The 16,032-nt window shown below is 31.7% G+C and overlaps 1 protein-coding gene across 1 annotated transcript; it reads right to left on the bottom strand.

The window, feature by feature from the left end:
- Positions 1-743: 743 nt before the first annotated feature.
- On the bottom strand, positions 744-4,185 carry LOC149577124 (alpha pinene synthase, chloroplastic-like). The gene is made up of 10 exons (XM_089827913.1): positions 3,952-4,185; positions 3,650-3,840; positions 3,430-3,515; positions 3,069-3,283; positions 2,854-2,951; positions 2,665-2,757; positions 2,173-2,388; positions 1,948-2,086; positions 1,314-1,559; positions 744-1,181 (listed from the first exon to the last, which is right to left on the bottom strand). The coding sequence occupies exons 1-10, from the start codon at positions 4,183-4,185 to the stop codon at positions 885-887; spliced, it is 1,815 nt and encodes a 604-aa protein (XP_089684039.1). The 3' UTR covers positions 744-884.
- Positions 4,186-16,032: the final 11,847 nt, after the last annotated feature.

Below are 16,032 nucleotides of genomic sequence, written 5' to 3' on the forward strand. Positions count from 1 at the left end.
ACTCAACACAAACTTTACAATTAGCAATGATGTAATCATATATCTACTCCAATGATAGATTGAATAAAAATTATTTTGAAATACCCAATGTTAGCCAAAATGTGATTATCTATATATTCTCTTTTTATTAGAAAGAATAAATTTGAAAAAGTTTGATATAGAAAAATAATACTAATAATTTTTTTTTAAAGTCCTCTATTCTCGAGTTACTATGTCCCCTCCCACTCCTCTTAACTCATGAATATCTTGATGGCCAATTCAAGTTTACATGTTTATTTGCCTCGATACATTATTTAAAATAACTTATATATAGCATGATACATAAGAATAATAGCCCTATATGAGATATATGATTAATGTAAACAACAAATATAATTAAAAAAATTCTATAATAGACACAAATATGTTCAAATTTGCACTTTTTTTCTTTCAAATTCTATAAATTTATTTCAAGAAAAATTAGAAGATAAAATCCAATTATCTCTATTTTAATTTATATAATAGAGGCTCTAACTTGATCTTTAATTGAAAGAAAATTTAAAGTACTCTCAATACACTGTAATAACATTAAGACTCCAAAAATATGATATAGATTTATGTAAAATCTACACATATCTTCAAATAAATTACATAAACCCTATTATAAAATATACATTGAAACTAGAACATGGACACTTAGAACAAGTTGAAGCATATCACTAGTGTTGCTATAAAAAGCAATACACTGATATGAAATAGTCTAAATAAGGAACAATAGTAGGGAATATTATTCACTAAAACAACCTAGGGATTTTCTATGGTCTATCACTTGATTAAAGAAAATATATTGATCTTTTACACTTGAAAGTGTAATCGATAACCATAAAATCCCACAATTTATAAATTTACAATATTATGGGATCAATGAGAATTTTTTTGACATGATTCCTCATATCTTTATTACAAATGCTAAATCCATCTCTCTCTTTGTAGAAAAGTTGAAAGCACCTTGACATGTCATAGGCAAAATCCATGATGCACACTGGAATCTTATCATGCTTTAAATACTCCAAGTTTAACTCTTTCAAATGTTCATCTAACATAAAATAAATAGACTTTAATGCATCTTCTTCACTAGATTCTGGATGATCTCTCATATAACATGCTATGGATGAAGCAACTTCTCCTCGAGCTGCCTCAGTCTAAGAAATAAGTTCAAGTTTAGTTCTTAGAATGAATGTAAGAACTATATTTTATAAAATAAAAAAATTTACTTTTCTCATATTTCTATTTTTCAAATTATAAGATTTTGATTAATACATTATTAAACATACCTTGAATGTTCTACTGTCACCTCTAATTCTAAGTGTCAATCCCAAAAGATCATTGAACCTTGATGGATAGTTAATTTTTTGAAGGTCATCTTCTGAAATGATGTCTACTGTTAATAGTGCTTGCAATGTAGCTGTACGAGAGGCTGAACTCTCTATTCCATTTTTTAAATATGTATTTAAATTTGGTATATGTCCAGTAGCAAGCCACTTAGCTTCTTGCAACATAGAATCTAAATAGTCATCCCACTGCAATAACATAAATGCTCATTTGAATTCAATCATAAAAATTAATTTTAATAATTTAAGTTGATTTGCATAACGAATTCTAAGTCAAATTTTTAAAGATAATGATTTTAAGAAAAATGTACACTCTTTTAAATGAACTTTTAAACTCTTCATTGACATATTCTTTAATCAACTATAAAAAAAAGTGCAAATTGAAATAAATGCAAAATGCATTGTGAAATATACATAATACATATATAAGGAAAGAATGTATGTCACAAATAGATGAATGAAATAAATCAAGAATAGAAATGTAAACTTTGAATGAGAATATAATATTATTTTAAAATAAATTTCTAATAGATCAATTTCAATAATATTTAATGTTTCAAATAATATTTATTTATACCGCATTTCGGGCATGGTGGATGGTGTCTCTGCCTTGAATCTTCTCTCCCTCTTGTACACTTTCATTAATTGCATCATAAAGTGCATGATATGCAATTTTCATGTATTCTAGAAGGTGGTCTATGGGAGGGGAATCCCACCTAAAGCATATTTCAACATTATGTACATATTAATAATATATTATTTAAAAAGATTGAACTTAAAGAGCTCGCAAATGAATACTTGCCTCTTAACAGCGTCAGTAAAAATTTCAAGTTCTTCAAGGGTACCATAGGTATCATAACAATCATCGATAATCGTTGCAAGGGTAGAAAATTTTGCCAAGGCAATTCTAAAAGCTGAATGTTTAGGTTCTCCAGTAATTGCACATCCTGAAAATATATATTCCACTGGTCTATGACGACAAGACTCCAATTGACATAATTTTGTATCCTTCCACCATCTAAACATGACAAACACAATTAAAATTTTCATATAAAATATAAAGAAAGGATATTACATCAATTCCATTGAAAGATAAAAGTTAAAATTGTAATATCTCAAAAAATTAGAAAAATAATTAATTTTACAATTTCATAGTCATTATTTTATAGATAGAATTTATATTTATATTAAAATACTCAAAATCAAAAGGAAAGATTCAAAGAACATTACATTACTAAAATGATTAAGTACTTCAAATTTTAAAAATATTTGAGATATCTCTCAGTCAACTCACCTATAGATCATTTGAACTTCTGGTCGATATAAGGATTGCATAATATTGAAATCCAATTTAGCTAAATATAAAATCTTCTGATTATCCATGCTCCTAATAATTGGTCAAAGAAAAAACCTCTAAGAATTTTAATCATTAAAATTTACCTAATGAAACAAATATAATTCCAAATTAAACTATTATAATTACTTGAGCCATAAACTGTTTTCTCCATATATGTTCATATAATTCCTTGCTTCCAATCTTGGCAAATTGCTGACCCAACCATACTCTAAATTGTGTGATATCTGCACATGATAGATTTTGTATTAATGTGTTGCTATATTTCCTACAATCTAAACGGACATCAAAATACCATAAAACATATAAGTTTATTTTTGTAAACATACAAACATGATTACTACCTCTTGTAGAAGATTGGCACTAGAAGTGGGAGCCTCTTGCAAGATTTGATTCAAATACAGTGTAGAAAAGGCTTTAGCTTCATCCATTATTGTCTCCTTCGGGAAGGCAATAAATGAAACTTGAAACAAATTCAATATACTTTTTATCTCCTCCTCTGATTGAGTCGTGCAATACAAGAACTTTCCATCTTTTTCTTTGAACTTTTCTAACACATCTGCCAAATTTGCATCATCCAAGATGACATATATACTTAGAATCAAAAGTAAAGGTAAACAGTAAAGTTGTATTCTGGTGTGGAAATAAAGTCTTATAGTTTCAATCACAAACGCAAATAGTTTCATATAATGAAGCCTATCAGACCTGCAGAAACGGGATATCTGTGGAGTCGAAGGATTCGGAGTCCCAAAGCTGCAGTATTCAAATCTTTACTCATGTTGTTCCAAAATCTGCAATTCAATTAACTTTCATTCACATATCATAGAAGAAAATTTTAATTAACTAAATGTTTATTGTTTTAGTTTAAAAATCAAGCTTTAGTATGTGATGTTTAAATCATTCAAGTGTAATATTCACACAATACCTGTAAACATAATCAAGTGCTTCTGCTATTTCTGTTCGAAAATGGCTTCCGATACCAAGACGTTCAACTTTATCCACCATTTCAAAGCGTTTCAAGATATTTTGTGAAGAAGAATCAGCAGCACCCAGTGCATTGAACATGTTTTTGACCTCCCCAACAAGTTTATCAGCATGCTCACGATATTCAGGAGCCTGAAAAATTACATACAAAACAAATAGATAAATTACATTGTAATTCATATTATCATCCTAAAAAAGAAATGGAATAACAAAGCTGAGGATAATGGGATGGCAGAAGGTTACATCATAAGGCAGTTTTGGGAGAGATTGTATAAAATCATCATCCCACAAGTTGCCATGATGATTTCCTGTCCTCCTAGTGATATTTTCAACACTAGCGGTAGCCACGGCTTTATTCGTTATCTTTTCACTCCACATCAGACATTTTCTACCTAATGTTGGGAATGGCTTGGGAGAAAGCTTAAAGGATTTCAAACAGAAGCTAAAACCAGAGGAAGAGACAGACATGAGAGTCATTGCTAAGGGGTATATTCGTGCAGGGTATTTCTTAGCCTTTTATAGACAAAAATATATGATGAATTTTACTTTTTGTGAGAGGTGAATAAGAGCGAACGGCATTTACAACGTTCACAACATGTTTATGCTAAAATATTGGAAAGAGACGTCCACTAGAAACATAATATGGAATAATGAAGTGGCAACGACAAAGTTTCAATATATTTAGGTAGAGTTTTAAGAATTAAAATTGAAGAAAAGTTGCACTGTTAAGCGCCACACACTCTAAAGTATTTTACCTCAAGCAGAGAGCCACAGTCGGCCACAAGAGGCCAATTTTTATGCCAATTTTTCTGCGCATTGATTTGACTTGACAAGACTTGCATGGAATTCACTCTACTTTGATTAGACACAATTTTGAGTCATCAACTTCTTTGAAATATTTTAGTAATCAATCACATGGTAGAGGTATGACGGCCCAATAATTGAACACAATTTTGTCATATGAATTGCATTTCCATCTATATAATCAGTGAGGAGGCCGAAATTTCCATCTATATAATCAGTGAGGTGGCTTAAATTCCAATACTATGGGTAATTTTTGATGGAAAATTATTTAGATATATATAAAATATGGTTTAGTTTGTTTGATAGTCACAAGTTCGAGTTAGAAATATTTTAATTGTTGGATAGTCATATATTTCTAATTAGTTTGTTGGATAGTCACAAAAAATTGTCTTTTCAAGCTGTTCTTTTGATGTCTATATAGATATATCTCTTAAATCACCCTTAAGATTCTATGTGAATAACCACATGGTAATGATTGCATTAAAAAAATACAATGTGAGGACTAGGAAAATAAACACATGCCTTGCTTGCATGCATGCATGCTTACTAATGGTGTCAAGTGTTTTTAGGAGGGGATAGGGGGAGGATCTTATAACAGATCAACATCGGCTAGGGTGCAACATATTTGCAAGGGTCAGATGTCATGTTCATACACATTGATATGGCCATTGCTATGTGTCGAATCTATCAAATCACATTCATACACCTTGCTACTTTCAGTAAAATGAATTAATTTCTATTGTACAAAATGGAAGACTTGCATTATTTTGGGGATTAACATAATTTCAATTTAACATGTTCTTTTCCCTTATAATTTATATGTTTTTTGTATGTAATTTTTGAACATTTAACTGCAATTAATAAGTTGTTAATATCAACATAGATTATTTTGGAAGTTATAATTCTAATAACTTAATATTATATTTTAGTTATTTAAATAACTTTTTAAAAAAATTGCTATATATATTTTTTAACTTTAAATGTGATAACCTTGATATTATCCAAAGTTGTAAATTAAATAATTAAAAAATAAAATAAATAAATGTGAACTAATTTTTAAATAAGTACCTTTATAGAATATTATAGAATAATTACGATGTAAAATTATATTTTTATTTCACATATTAAAATCAAATAAATTTATAAATTTAGATTAGTTTTGCAGCCTTCAAATAGAATGAATTACATCTTATAAAGGAAAACAGTTTTTTTTTTTTTTTCAAATATTATTTTAGAAAAATGTCAACAAGTTAGAGCCATCTATGTTGGAAGAGAACATGATTTCAACTGTGAGAGCATTCCCGTCTGGAGAGGCAGAGTAGCCATGGACATCATGTTTGCCCAGTCTAAAACTTGGTCATCAGTGGCAATAATTCTCTTCATCCTTTCAATCAGAGACAAATGAATTTTATGGTTCACAGTCTGTCATGGAAACATATAAAAAAATGTTGATACAAATATTACAATCTTCACACACATGCACTTCCTATTGAAAATTTATTTGTCGTATACATTTTCTACATTATAATCATCATCCAACTTTTAAAAATAATGGTCGATTTTTCAAAAAAAAAAAAGAAATAGAAGGTGATAGTGATAGAATTATTATTTTTTTGCTTTAGAGTAGAAAATCAACAATTACTACACTTTACAATTAGTTTTACGAGAATGCTTAAATTCTTCTAATAATAAATTAAATTTAAATCTATGCTCAATAAATTTCCTAATAATAGAGAAAGTTCTCTTTAATTAGTATATTTGACACATATGAAACATATCATGCAATGAGTGTAAGAAAGGAGAAGCATGTAGCAATGAAGTAGAGGAAAAATGATAAGCATATGTCATTGTTAAAAGACTTCTTAACTTATATCATATGAATTTAAAACTAAGCATCCAATAGAACTATCTTTTGTTAAAAAGAATGGTAATTTTATATTTTCCTGAAATCATTGTAATTGGACTAAAAAAAATAACTATTATTAATTATTTTCTTTTAATTAAATAAAGGAAAAGAAAACCTTAAAAAATAAGAATGCTTTTAATGAAAGTGAGTTTAAATTTTGTAACCACAAACTAAAACTTCAAATTAGATGTCAAATAATAATATTTTGAACAAGATATCACACGTTGTAAAAAAGTGCCATATAGTGGCTTAGTACTTGCCTTTAGCTTTTATATTAAAAGAGGGGTAAAAAATTTATTGAATACCATAGAAAACAAAACAACAGAAGAAATAAAGAGCACTAAAGAGCTTTATCCTGGTCCACAAGTTGAGCTAGCTTTAGGGATAAATCAAGGGGAAGCATCCTATGATCAATAATTTTCCAATCCAGCACATGCTCGGAGGCCCATTTAGCCAAGCAATCAGCCACACCATTCCACTCACAAGGGATATGCATAAAAGACATAGAATCTAGAGAATTGCATAACTGAGTGATATGTTAAATTTCTAGAGCCAAATGCCAATCCAAATCTACAAGGTTTTGTCTATTCAATAAATTCACAACCACCTACGAGCCAATCTCATAGGTAATTCTTCTCTAGCCATGTTGACAACACTGTTCCACTACAACCATGATAGAAAGGGCTTCCATGAGTTTATTTCTATAGTAACCCTTATAGATAGAAAACATAAACTGAACATCACTAGAACTATCACACCCAACTCTCCCAATACCAGTTGGTCCAGGATTTTCTTGAGAAGAGCCATTAGTGGTGATTTTAAGAACTCCATCCTGGGGAGGAGTCCAATGCCCCTCACAATTAACATGCTAAGAGCACTGCCTAGCTCTATGCCCAGAGCGTTTGTGGGGGAGAGAGAGAGGGCCTCCCTAAAGAGGAAAGGAAAGATGTGAGTAAATACCAACATATTCAAGGTCCAAACCTCCACCAAAGTCACATTTAGCCAAGAGTGTTTCATGAAGAGAATTAGTAATTTTCCCCCATAGGTGCTTGATCCCCAACTACACATCATGAAAGATCCTCCAATTTCTCTCAAGCCAAACATGCCATAAAATAAGGGAAGGGCCAATTGTCCAAGCAACCTGAAGAAAAGAGGTCTTGGAAGGGGGGTGGCCTAGACGGTCCCAAAACTTAGACAAGGAGGAAACATGCCAGCATGGACATCCCCACAAACTCCACTAGAAGTGTCAAATCTATTTGACAAAGGGGCACTAGAAAAAAAAGTGAGAAACAATCTCTTCACTATTGTGGCATAAGACATAGATGGAAGGCCCCTAGGAGCCTCTCTTGTCGAGATTCTTCCAAGTAAGACAACAATTGTAAACTAGAATCTAGAGGAAAAAGTTACACTTAGGCCAAGAAAAGCTATTCCAAGCTTTCTTCCACCAAGAGACCTCCACCTTGCCAAATAGTTGCTTTGTTAGCACAAGGTACCCTGAATAAATAGAGTACTTGCTAGAAGCACCTCCCCAAGCCAAAACATCATGTTTCTGTAGAGAGTTGCACTCCCTAGAAGCCAAGATCTAAGAAAGCTCTAGCTAATCCCCAAGATAGCCACCCAACGACCAATCAAAAGAATTCTTCCATCTGTAACCAACAACAAGGCCTAGGTTATGATCCTCCTTATAATGAGCCACCTTACTGCATCTAGCAGAAAGGAAAAAATCACAAAGAGGTTGTAATTGTTGATGAGAGGAGAAGAGAGGAGGATGCTCATTCTAGGAATCACTCCAAAATTGAGCTTTGATGCCTCTATTATAGATCTAGAATAAACTTCTCTTCACTAGTTGAGCACCAATCTTGAGGGTATTCTACACCATAGAGCCTCTTCCCTCAAGAGGAAACTTGGAAACATCTAAAGGTTCAACACCAAGTAAATACTTGTGTGACGGGGTACAGGCCCAAAGTTGGGACTAACTGGAACACCAACACCAATAGAACTTGGAAGCAAGAGCTTGACTGCATAAGATAGTAGAATGAAGGCTGAGGCCTCCTTCCTTTTTTGGCTTACAAATGATATCTCAATTAATGAGGCTCCATTTAGTATTTTGCAAATTGTCGCTCCTAAGAAATTGGCGAGAAAGATCATCAAATTCCTTAAGAAAATACGTAGGGGCAGCTTGAACCATGCTTCTTTATATGGAAAGGGCCTAAATCACAAATTGTAGGAGAGTCACTTTGCTATCAGTAGAGAGCCACCTATGAGTGATTGAATTTTTTTCTGAAGCTTGTCGAGAAAGCTTTACTAGAAAAGCTTGGGCTATCTTCCCACCACAATAGGGACCCCCAAGTAAGTTAGAGGGAGAGACTTAATTTGAAATCTTAGGATATTAGTAGTCCTTCGCTAGATAGGCTTAGGAGTTTTGAAGAAAACAATAGAGGACTTGTGGTCATTGATTTTCTAACTAGAGGCAGCCAAATAAGTATCCAAGGTGAGCCGAGAGGCTTCAACTTCCAGAATCCAAACTATCCGAGCATGGGCCCTATCATCAACAAACTAGAGTTGGGAAAGAGTGGGAAGACCATTTCCCCATTGCCAGCCCTGAATCAGATTTTGGGAAACATGAGACTTGATAATTCTACCAAATCCCTTAGCCATAATGATAAACAAATAAGGAGAAAGGGGATCTCCCTAGCGAAGACCCCTAGAGGCCCCAAAAAACTCCGACGATTCACCATTAAGAAGGACCAAGAAGAAAGGAGTAGTAACACAACTCAAAACCCAGCTAACCCATTCTTGACTGAAGCAAAAAGCCAGAAGAAATTTCTACATGAAACCTCAATTGACTCTATCATAAGCCTTAGCCATATCAGGCTTGATGAACATGGCATGTTCTCTAGAAGTATGCATAGAGTGAATGGCTTCAAAAGCAATAACTACCCCATCCAAAATTTGTTTTCCAACCACTAAACTCCCTTGTTCCTTAGAGATAACCATGGGAAGTCAAAATTTAAGCCTCTCTTCTAGGAGCTTAGTAATGATTTTATAGACCACATTACAAAGAGCAATGGGCCTAAAGAAGTCTAGCTAATTAGCCTCTTCCTTCCTTGAAATAAGGACTAGGAAAGTAGCATTCAAGGCACAGAGAATATCTTTGTTGGAATAGGACTCCTGAACCACATCCAAAAGGTCATGATTGATAATATCCCAAAATTCCTGGAAGAATTCAATAGGGAAGCCATCAAGCCTCAGAGCTTTGCCCTTATGCAAGCTGAAGACCACCTCCTCCAAGTCAGACATACAAATCAACTACATAAGAGAGTCATTCATCTCCCAAGTCACAATAGAGGAAATATAGGACAAGATTATATTCTCCTCAATCTTTGCTGGAGGCAAGTCATTTGAAAAGAGAGTAGAGTGAAACTAAATAGCTTTCCTAGACACAGCTTGAGAGGAGGTTAGATGCATCCCATCATAAGTAACAAGAGAATAAATGTAACTCTTTTTACGTTGAGCCTACACAAATTTATGGAAAAATGTGGTGTTCTTGTCCCCTTCTTGAAGTTAGTCAACTTGAACCTTTTATTTCCAATAAATTTCTTCTCTAAGATCTCATTCTACTAAATCACTAGAGGCTTGGCTTTCCGCTATGCCAAGAGCTTCAGAAGAATCCAAATCTTGAATCAGCCTAGTAATGACATCAAGACTATCCTGAGTCCTCTTCGTCATAATGTAGAGATTACCAAAACAATTTGTGTTCCAATCCTTCAACTTCCTTTTGACATACTGTATTTTTTTAGAGAAGGAGAACATAGCAATGCCATAGGCAGGGCCTCCCTATCTCCACTAGCGAGCCATTAAATCATGGAGAGAAGAGTCTTGAAGCCACATCAACTAGAACTTAAAGGGAGGCTTCTTGAGGACAAAAACATAACTAGCAGTGAGCTTGATAGGCCAAAATTTCAAAAGAGAGAGAAGGAGAGCCACCATTCCAAAAGAAAGAAACTAGGAACCTATCCAAGTGTTTTGAGATGGAATCACTTCCAACCCTTCTATTTTTCCAAGTAAAGATCCCATTAAAATGTTTGATATTAGAGAGATGTAAAAGATATATATTTTCCTAAAGAAGCTTAGAAGAAGAACCCAAGTGAGCCAACCCACCCCGCTTCTCCTCTAGATTGATGATAGAGTTAAAATCCCCAACCATAATACAAGGCAAGAGTGGGTAATAGCTTCTAACATGCCTAATATGTTCCCAAAGCTTAATATTTCTAGGGAGATCAATAGGGGTATGCACATTAGTAACAAGAATTAGCTCTCCAGTTTCACCGAGAAGAGGCCACCATTGAGAGAGGTGAGTGGCAAGAGATCTAGTAGAGAGGCATAACTTTCCTAGGATCCCAACAAATGGCAAGACCACCAAAGCTCCCCAAAGCACCAACACACTGACATTGCCCTAGAAATAAAATTTTAGGAGCACATCTAAACATGGAATTCACTAAAAGGTTGGTCTCCTGGATACAATGGATATTTGGAGAATGATCAGCCACCAACTCCTGAATAGCTTTTTTTCTAGGGATGCTATTGAACCCCTTCACATTCCATGAGAGAATAATGATTGAGTAGAGTGGGAAAAATGTTCATCCATGGTCTTTACATCCCTAGACTCTACTAGCAAATCTCCTATAAGTTTAATTTTTTCTTGGTCTTGCTTTCACTTAACTCTTGAGGGAGTAGCAAAAGAGACTTTCTTAAACATCTTTACATCTGTCTCAAACTAAGAGAAGATCTCTTTCCTTTACCAGAGGTAAACACATCTTTGAACAAATCTGCCAAAAGAATATCCTTTTCCTATGGAGCAGGAGAAACCATTAGGGCACTAGACTCAATGCCAATAGAGGTCTCTAGCTTCTGCTAAACTACAACATCCTAGTTGCCACTAAGAATAGAACTCCTCCCTTCTAAGCTAGTCACCCCACATTGAGCCTTGACAAGAATGTCTTCTTTTATGACCATGTTGTCGAGCACCTTGATTCAATTGAATCTTGAGTCCACTTGCTGATCTAAATGAGATCACTTCTGACACCTCCCCTTAGCATGGTTTCAAGCAGGGATAAAACCATCCTTATCAAGACTAGTATTATTGGATGACCCTTGCCCCTTACTTGAAGTGGTCATTTGATCTTTCCCTTTACCAGTACTATCAGTCTAAACATATTCCCTTTTCTAGTACTAACAATTTGACCATTCCTCTTACCATCATTAGCTATCTTTGGGCCTGAGAACCCACCAAGGGTACCATTGCCTTTAGAGGCTTGAGGGAATTGGCACTATAAATGGCCATACGCAAGAAAAATGTGACATCAGAGGGAAGGGACTCATAGTCTAGCTGCTGAATCTAAGAAGAAGAGCCTAGGAAAATTTTCAAAGAATCTAGCAAAGGATTATTTAAATCAATTTCAATACAGATATGGGCATAAGAAATAACCCTTTTTTCCAGTGATTGATGTGCTATAGTAGTCATCTTTCCAAGCACATCGACAATCTGTCAAAGGATATTCTCTGACCAGAACTGTAAAGGAAGCCATTGTAGGTTGCCCAAACAGGAACCCTCAAAGGGAGATTCTTAGCAGAATTGAACCCCATATGCTAGGGTTTAACAAAAAGACCCACATGATCATAAAAATATGGGCCTCCCTCGAAGACCTGGTTTCGATTTGACATGCAAGAGAAAGCCACCAAAAAGTAGCTATTACCAGCCAACATAATATCCATATCACCTTCCACCTACCATGAATGGTGAACCCAAATACCAAGAAACTTGCACATCAATGTATGTGTAGCCAAATAGTCCACATCTTCCATTACTTCCTCTGGAGGGATAACCAATACAAGTCGATCCTGGCTATGTGGTAGGCAACCATTAACTTTATTTAACTTCAAGTGCTCGCTAACATAAAATGTCTCCTTCTCTTGTGAACTGGCCCTAGGAGAAGATCCACCACAAGTTAAGGCTCCAACAAGAATGAGACACTTATCGACCTCACTTGAGGCCATAAGATCCCAACAAACAAACTCCCTCACAATTGGAATTTCTGCAAAAATGTATCATAAATTGTTGCTTCCATGCCCTAGTTGTTCCTTAATTACAATATATAGTATATTTCAATAAATAAAAGTATTATACAGTTATAATTTTCTATAATGACAATTGTAGTAAAAAGGAGTTTATTATTAAAATTATATAAATAATTACTACTTGTTAATTATAAAGTATAATGAATTGAAATTGAAATTGAAATTTTATTTATAAATATAATGATTGATATATATGTTCTCTTGCATATATATCATATTATACTATTATATTGTAAATAAATTATAGGATAAATGTAATACCTATAATAATAATATAATAATATTTCTTAAACAAATATATAATATAAGTATATATTTTTTTTTTACAAATTAAATGAATGACAAAAATTATATTAGAAAATAATACAATATTGAAAGTATAAAATTCTAAATCAATTTACTTACATTTGAAAAATATTAAACACTAATGAATCACATTAAGATTAGTAAAAAAATAATTCTTAAATGTATTAGTCTTATGCTTATGAAATCCTCTGGCCAATATAAGACCTAAATGGATTCATCCAATTAAATCGTAGAAAAATATTTTCTAAAAATTATAGAGTTAAAAATTGTGCATCTATACTATGCATAAGTATTAATTTGATAACAAAATTTAAAAATATTAATTCTAACTCATAGAAATAAAAAGTTTAAATCACTCATTAAAGTGTGAAATCTAAAAATCATCACAATAGTACTTAGCCTACCGGCAAGTACTAATAATTTAAATTAATTATAGCTTCAATTTTATAGGGGAGGATAGTCCATATTAACATTAAAATCTATTAGAAAGCTTGAAATATTTCTTTTTTAATTTTTCATTGGCCCTATGAAAATAATGAAGAACTTATTAGAAAAAAGATATATTGATGTGCATTATATATAATTATAGGTTTGCTAATATAAAATCTTTAAAAAATATTTTAAAAATTTATCCAATAAAAATAATGATTACTTTGTATTATAAAATTATTTTTAATTCAATATTATTTTCTTATAAAAAATATTTCATCATTTTCTCAGCCTATATCCCAAAAAAATCCATTCAACTAATTATGAAACTAAAGTACTTTTCATTAAGAACCATGATAAACAATTCTTTTTAAATGAAAACAATCAACAATTTTAAAATCATGAATTTATAAATTAAAACTGTATATGAAAAACTTCCAAAAAGTACAAGGTTCAAAGACCAAAGTTCTGAATCCTCCTTATTCTCATTGGATTTTTTCTTGAGGTGACTATGACTAGAATGCAAAATATAATATCATGCAATACTGTTAGATGGAGCAACCATGGTGTTTACGACCAGAATTGAATTTATGATTCAAGCGAAGATAAAACAGATTGTAATAATTTATATAAATAAACAACCAACATCTCTTTTTTAAGATTGAAAAGTCAATCAATTAACAAAAAAAAAAAAAAGGAAATTAACTAATCTAACCCTCACGAAATTAACAACATAAATTAAGTTTTTTGAGAAGTTCTTATATACATGGATTCATAGCATTTATATATAATTGTATTTATGGTTTAAATCTTACATTACATAACTTCTCTTTTTTTATGAAATTTTAATCAAAATAGACTATAATCAAAATTATAAATCTAATATTGGATGAAGCTGATTTTCAACACAAATTAAATAATGATAAATTCAATAAAATTAATGAATGATTCTAATCAATTCAATGAAATATTAAGTTTTGGGAACCTGGAGTCATCGAAGAAACATTAGAAAAGAATATGCAAGTTTGTTTTTTAAAGAGATTAAAATTTGGTAGAATAATTCTTTGTTTAATAGTAATGGAAGTACTATTACAAGTGATCATAATCTTTTCAAGAATTTATGCCCTATATCATTTGTCTAACAATTAACAAGTGAGGAAGAGAATAGATCAACATGAGAAGAAAATCTATAGGGCTTGCCATAGAATTGCTTATAGAATACACTACAGAAAAGATTTCATTATCAACTCAAATATAGTTCATTATTAGCTGGTCAAACTGCCTATAGGACCATTTTAGGGATCTACTAGAATATGCTCTAGTATGTTGTTTATACATGACATATTACTTTGGAGTGCATGCTCGACAAACAAATTTTAAAAAGCAACAATATCCTATAAATATAATTTGATAAGTAGTGAAGTTATATTTTATCTCCTAGAAAAGCCAAATAACTGAAATGATTAACTAAAATGATTAGCATTTATCTCTCTATTGTTAAAAATAAATAAATAAATTAATGTACATCAGTTTGATTTTCTCTCGGAGAAATTTTTTAATAAAAATACTTAAGAAGAATGTTATTTCCTATTTATCAATAAAAAAAATCATTTTCAACACTTAATATTTGTTCCATTATAGAAAAAAAATGCTCCACATTAAAGTTTTGTCTTTTATTTACAAGAATTTAAATTATTTAAAAATTAAAAAATAACTATACACTCCAAATTCTTACACCTTAGAATTCACTTTAATCTGTAATTCATACAATATTATTTGTTATCTCTAGTTATTCCATATAATTTAAAGTTTTAATTCGCTCACACTGAATATTATTTTCACAGATTTAAAAATCCACAATTCTTTATATGAATTTGTATTACATAGAGGTGCTATAAATTACATGAAGAAAGCATTTAGAACTTTACTATATATCTTCTTCAAAGAATTCGCTAGTTCCAGCAAAATGTTTTAAAAGGCAAGAAGAATATTTAAAAACTGAAGTCTCTTTTCCGATCCTAATGTATTTTGCTAGATTTTTGTAGAATATAAGCTTACAAGTCTTGAATTTTGGTTTTGATAAATTCAATATCTTTATTTCTCCGAGGCGTACTTATAATTCATGCGCTACTTGCTGATAAATCACGAAAGGAAAATTGTGGATATAAAAATTGGAGATAGATTGATTCAAGCTGGCAGATTATAGAGTTAAACCAAATGATTAAGTTTCATAATATTATTACAATGTTAATAAGTTTTCTTACTTTATTTTTCATAAATTTAAATAGTAGATAAATAATAGTTTTTAATATTTATATTATATTCAAATTATTAATTGATAGAACTTTATTCATTCGGTAGTGTCATTGATCATTATCTAAGTGCTACTTTGGAATACTCTAGTTTTAAAACAATACAGGTAGAAAATAGAGTTGTTAAACACATTCAAATTACAGTTCCTGATAAAATTATGGTTACATGTTAAAACTACTTCTTATAGAAACAAATTGTAAAAGAGAAGTAGAGGAAAATCTACACATGGACCCAACATATGAGTCATTTAGGGTTGTGGTCATACATGGCATTAACAGAATTAGGAGGACACACCTTGTGAAGGTTGTATATTTTAAACTATGGTCAAAGAAACTTCTAAAGGGATACAACTGTGCTAAGGTTTCAATTATATATATCCTAAGAAAAATGTTGTGGAAGACCAATAGATTTGAGAGATATAAAAGACT

This window comes from Cupressus sempervirens, chromosome 1 (genome assembly GCF_028749045.1).
Source record: "Cupressus sempervirens isolate cs-2001-9-10 chromosome 1, ASM2874904v1, whole genome shotgun sequence".
In the NCBI taxonomy this organism is placed as follows: domain Eukaryota; kingdom Viridiplantae; phylum Streptophyta; class Pinopsida; order Cupressales; family Cupressaceae; genus Cupressus; species Cupressus sempervirens.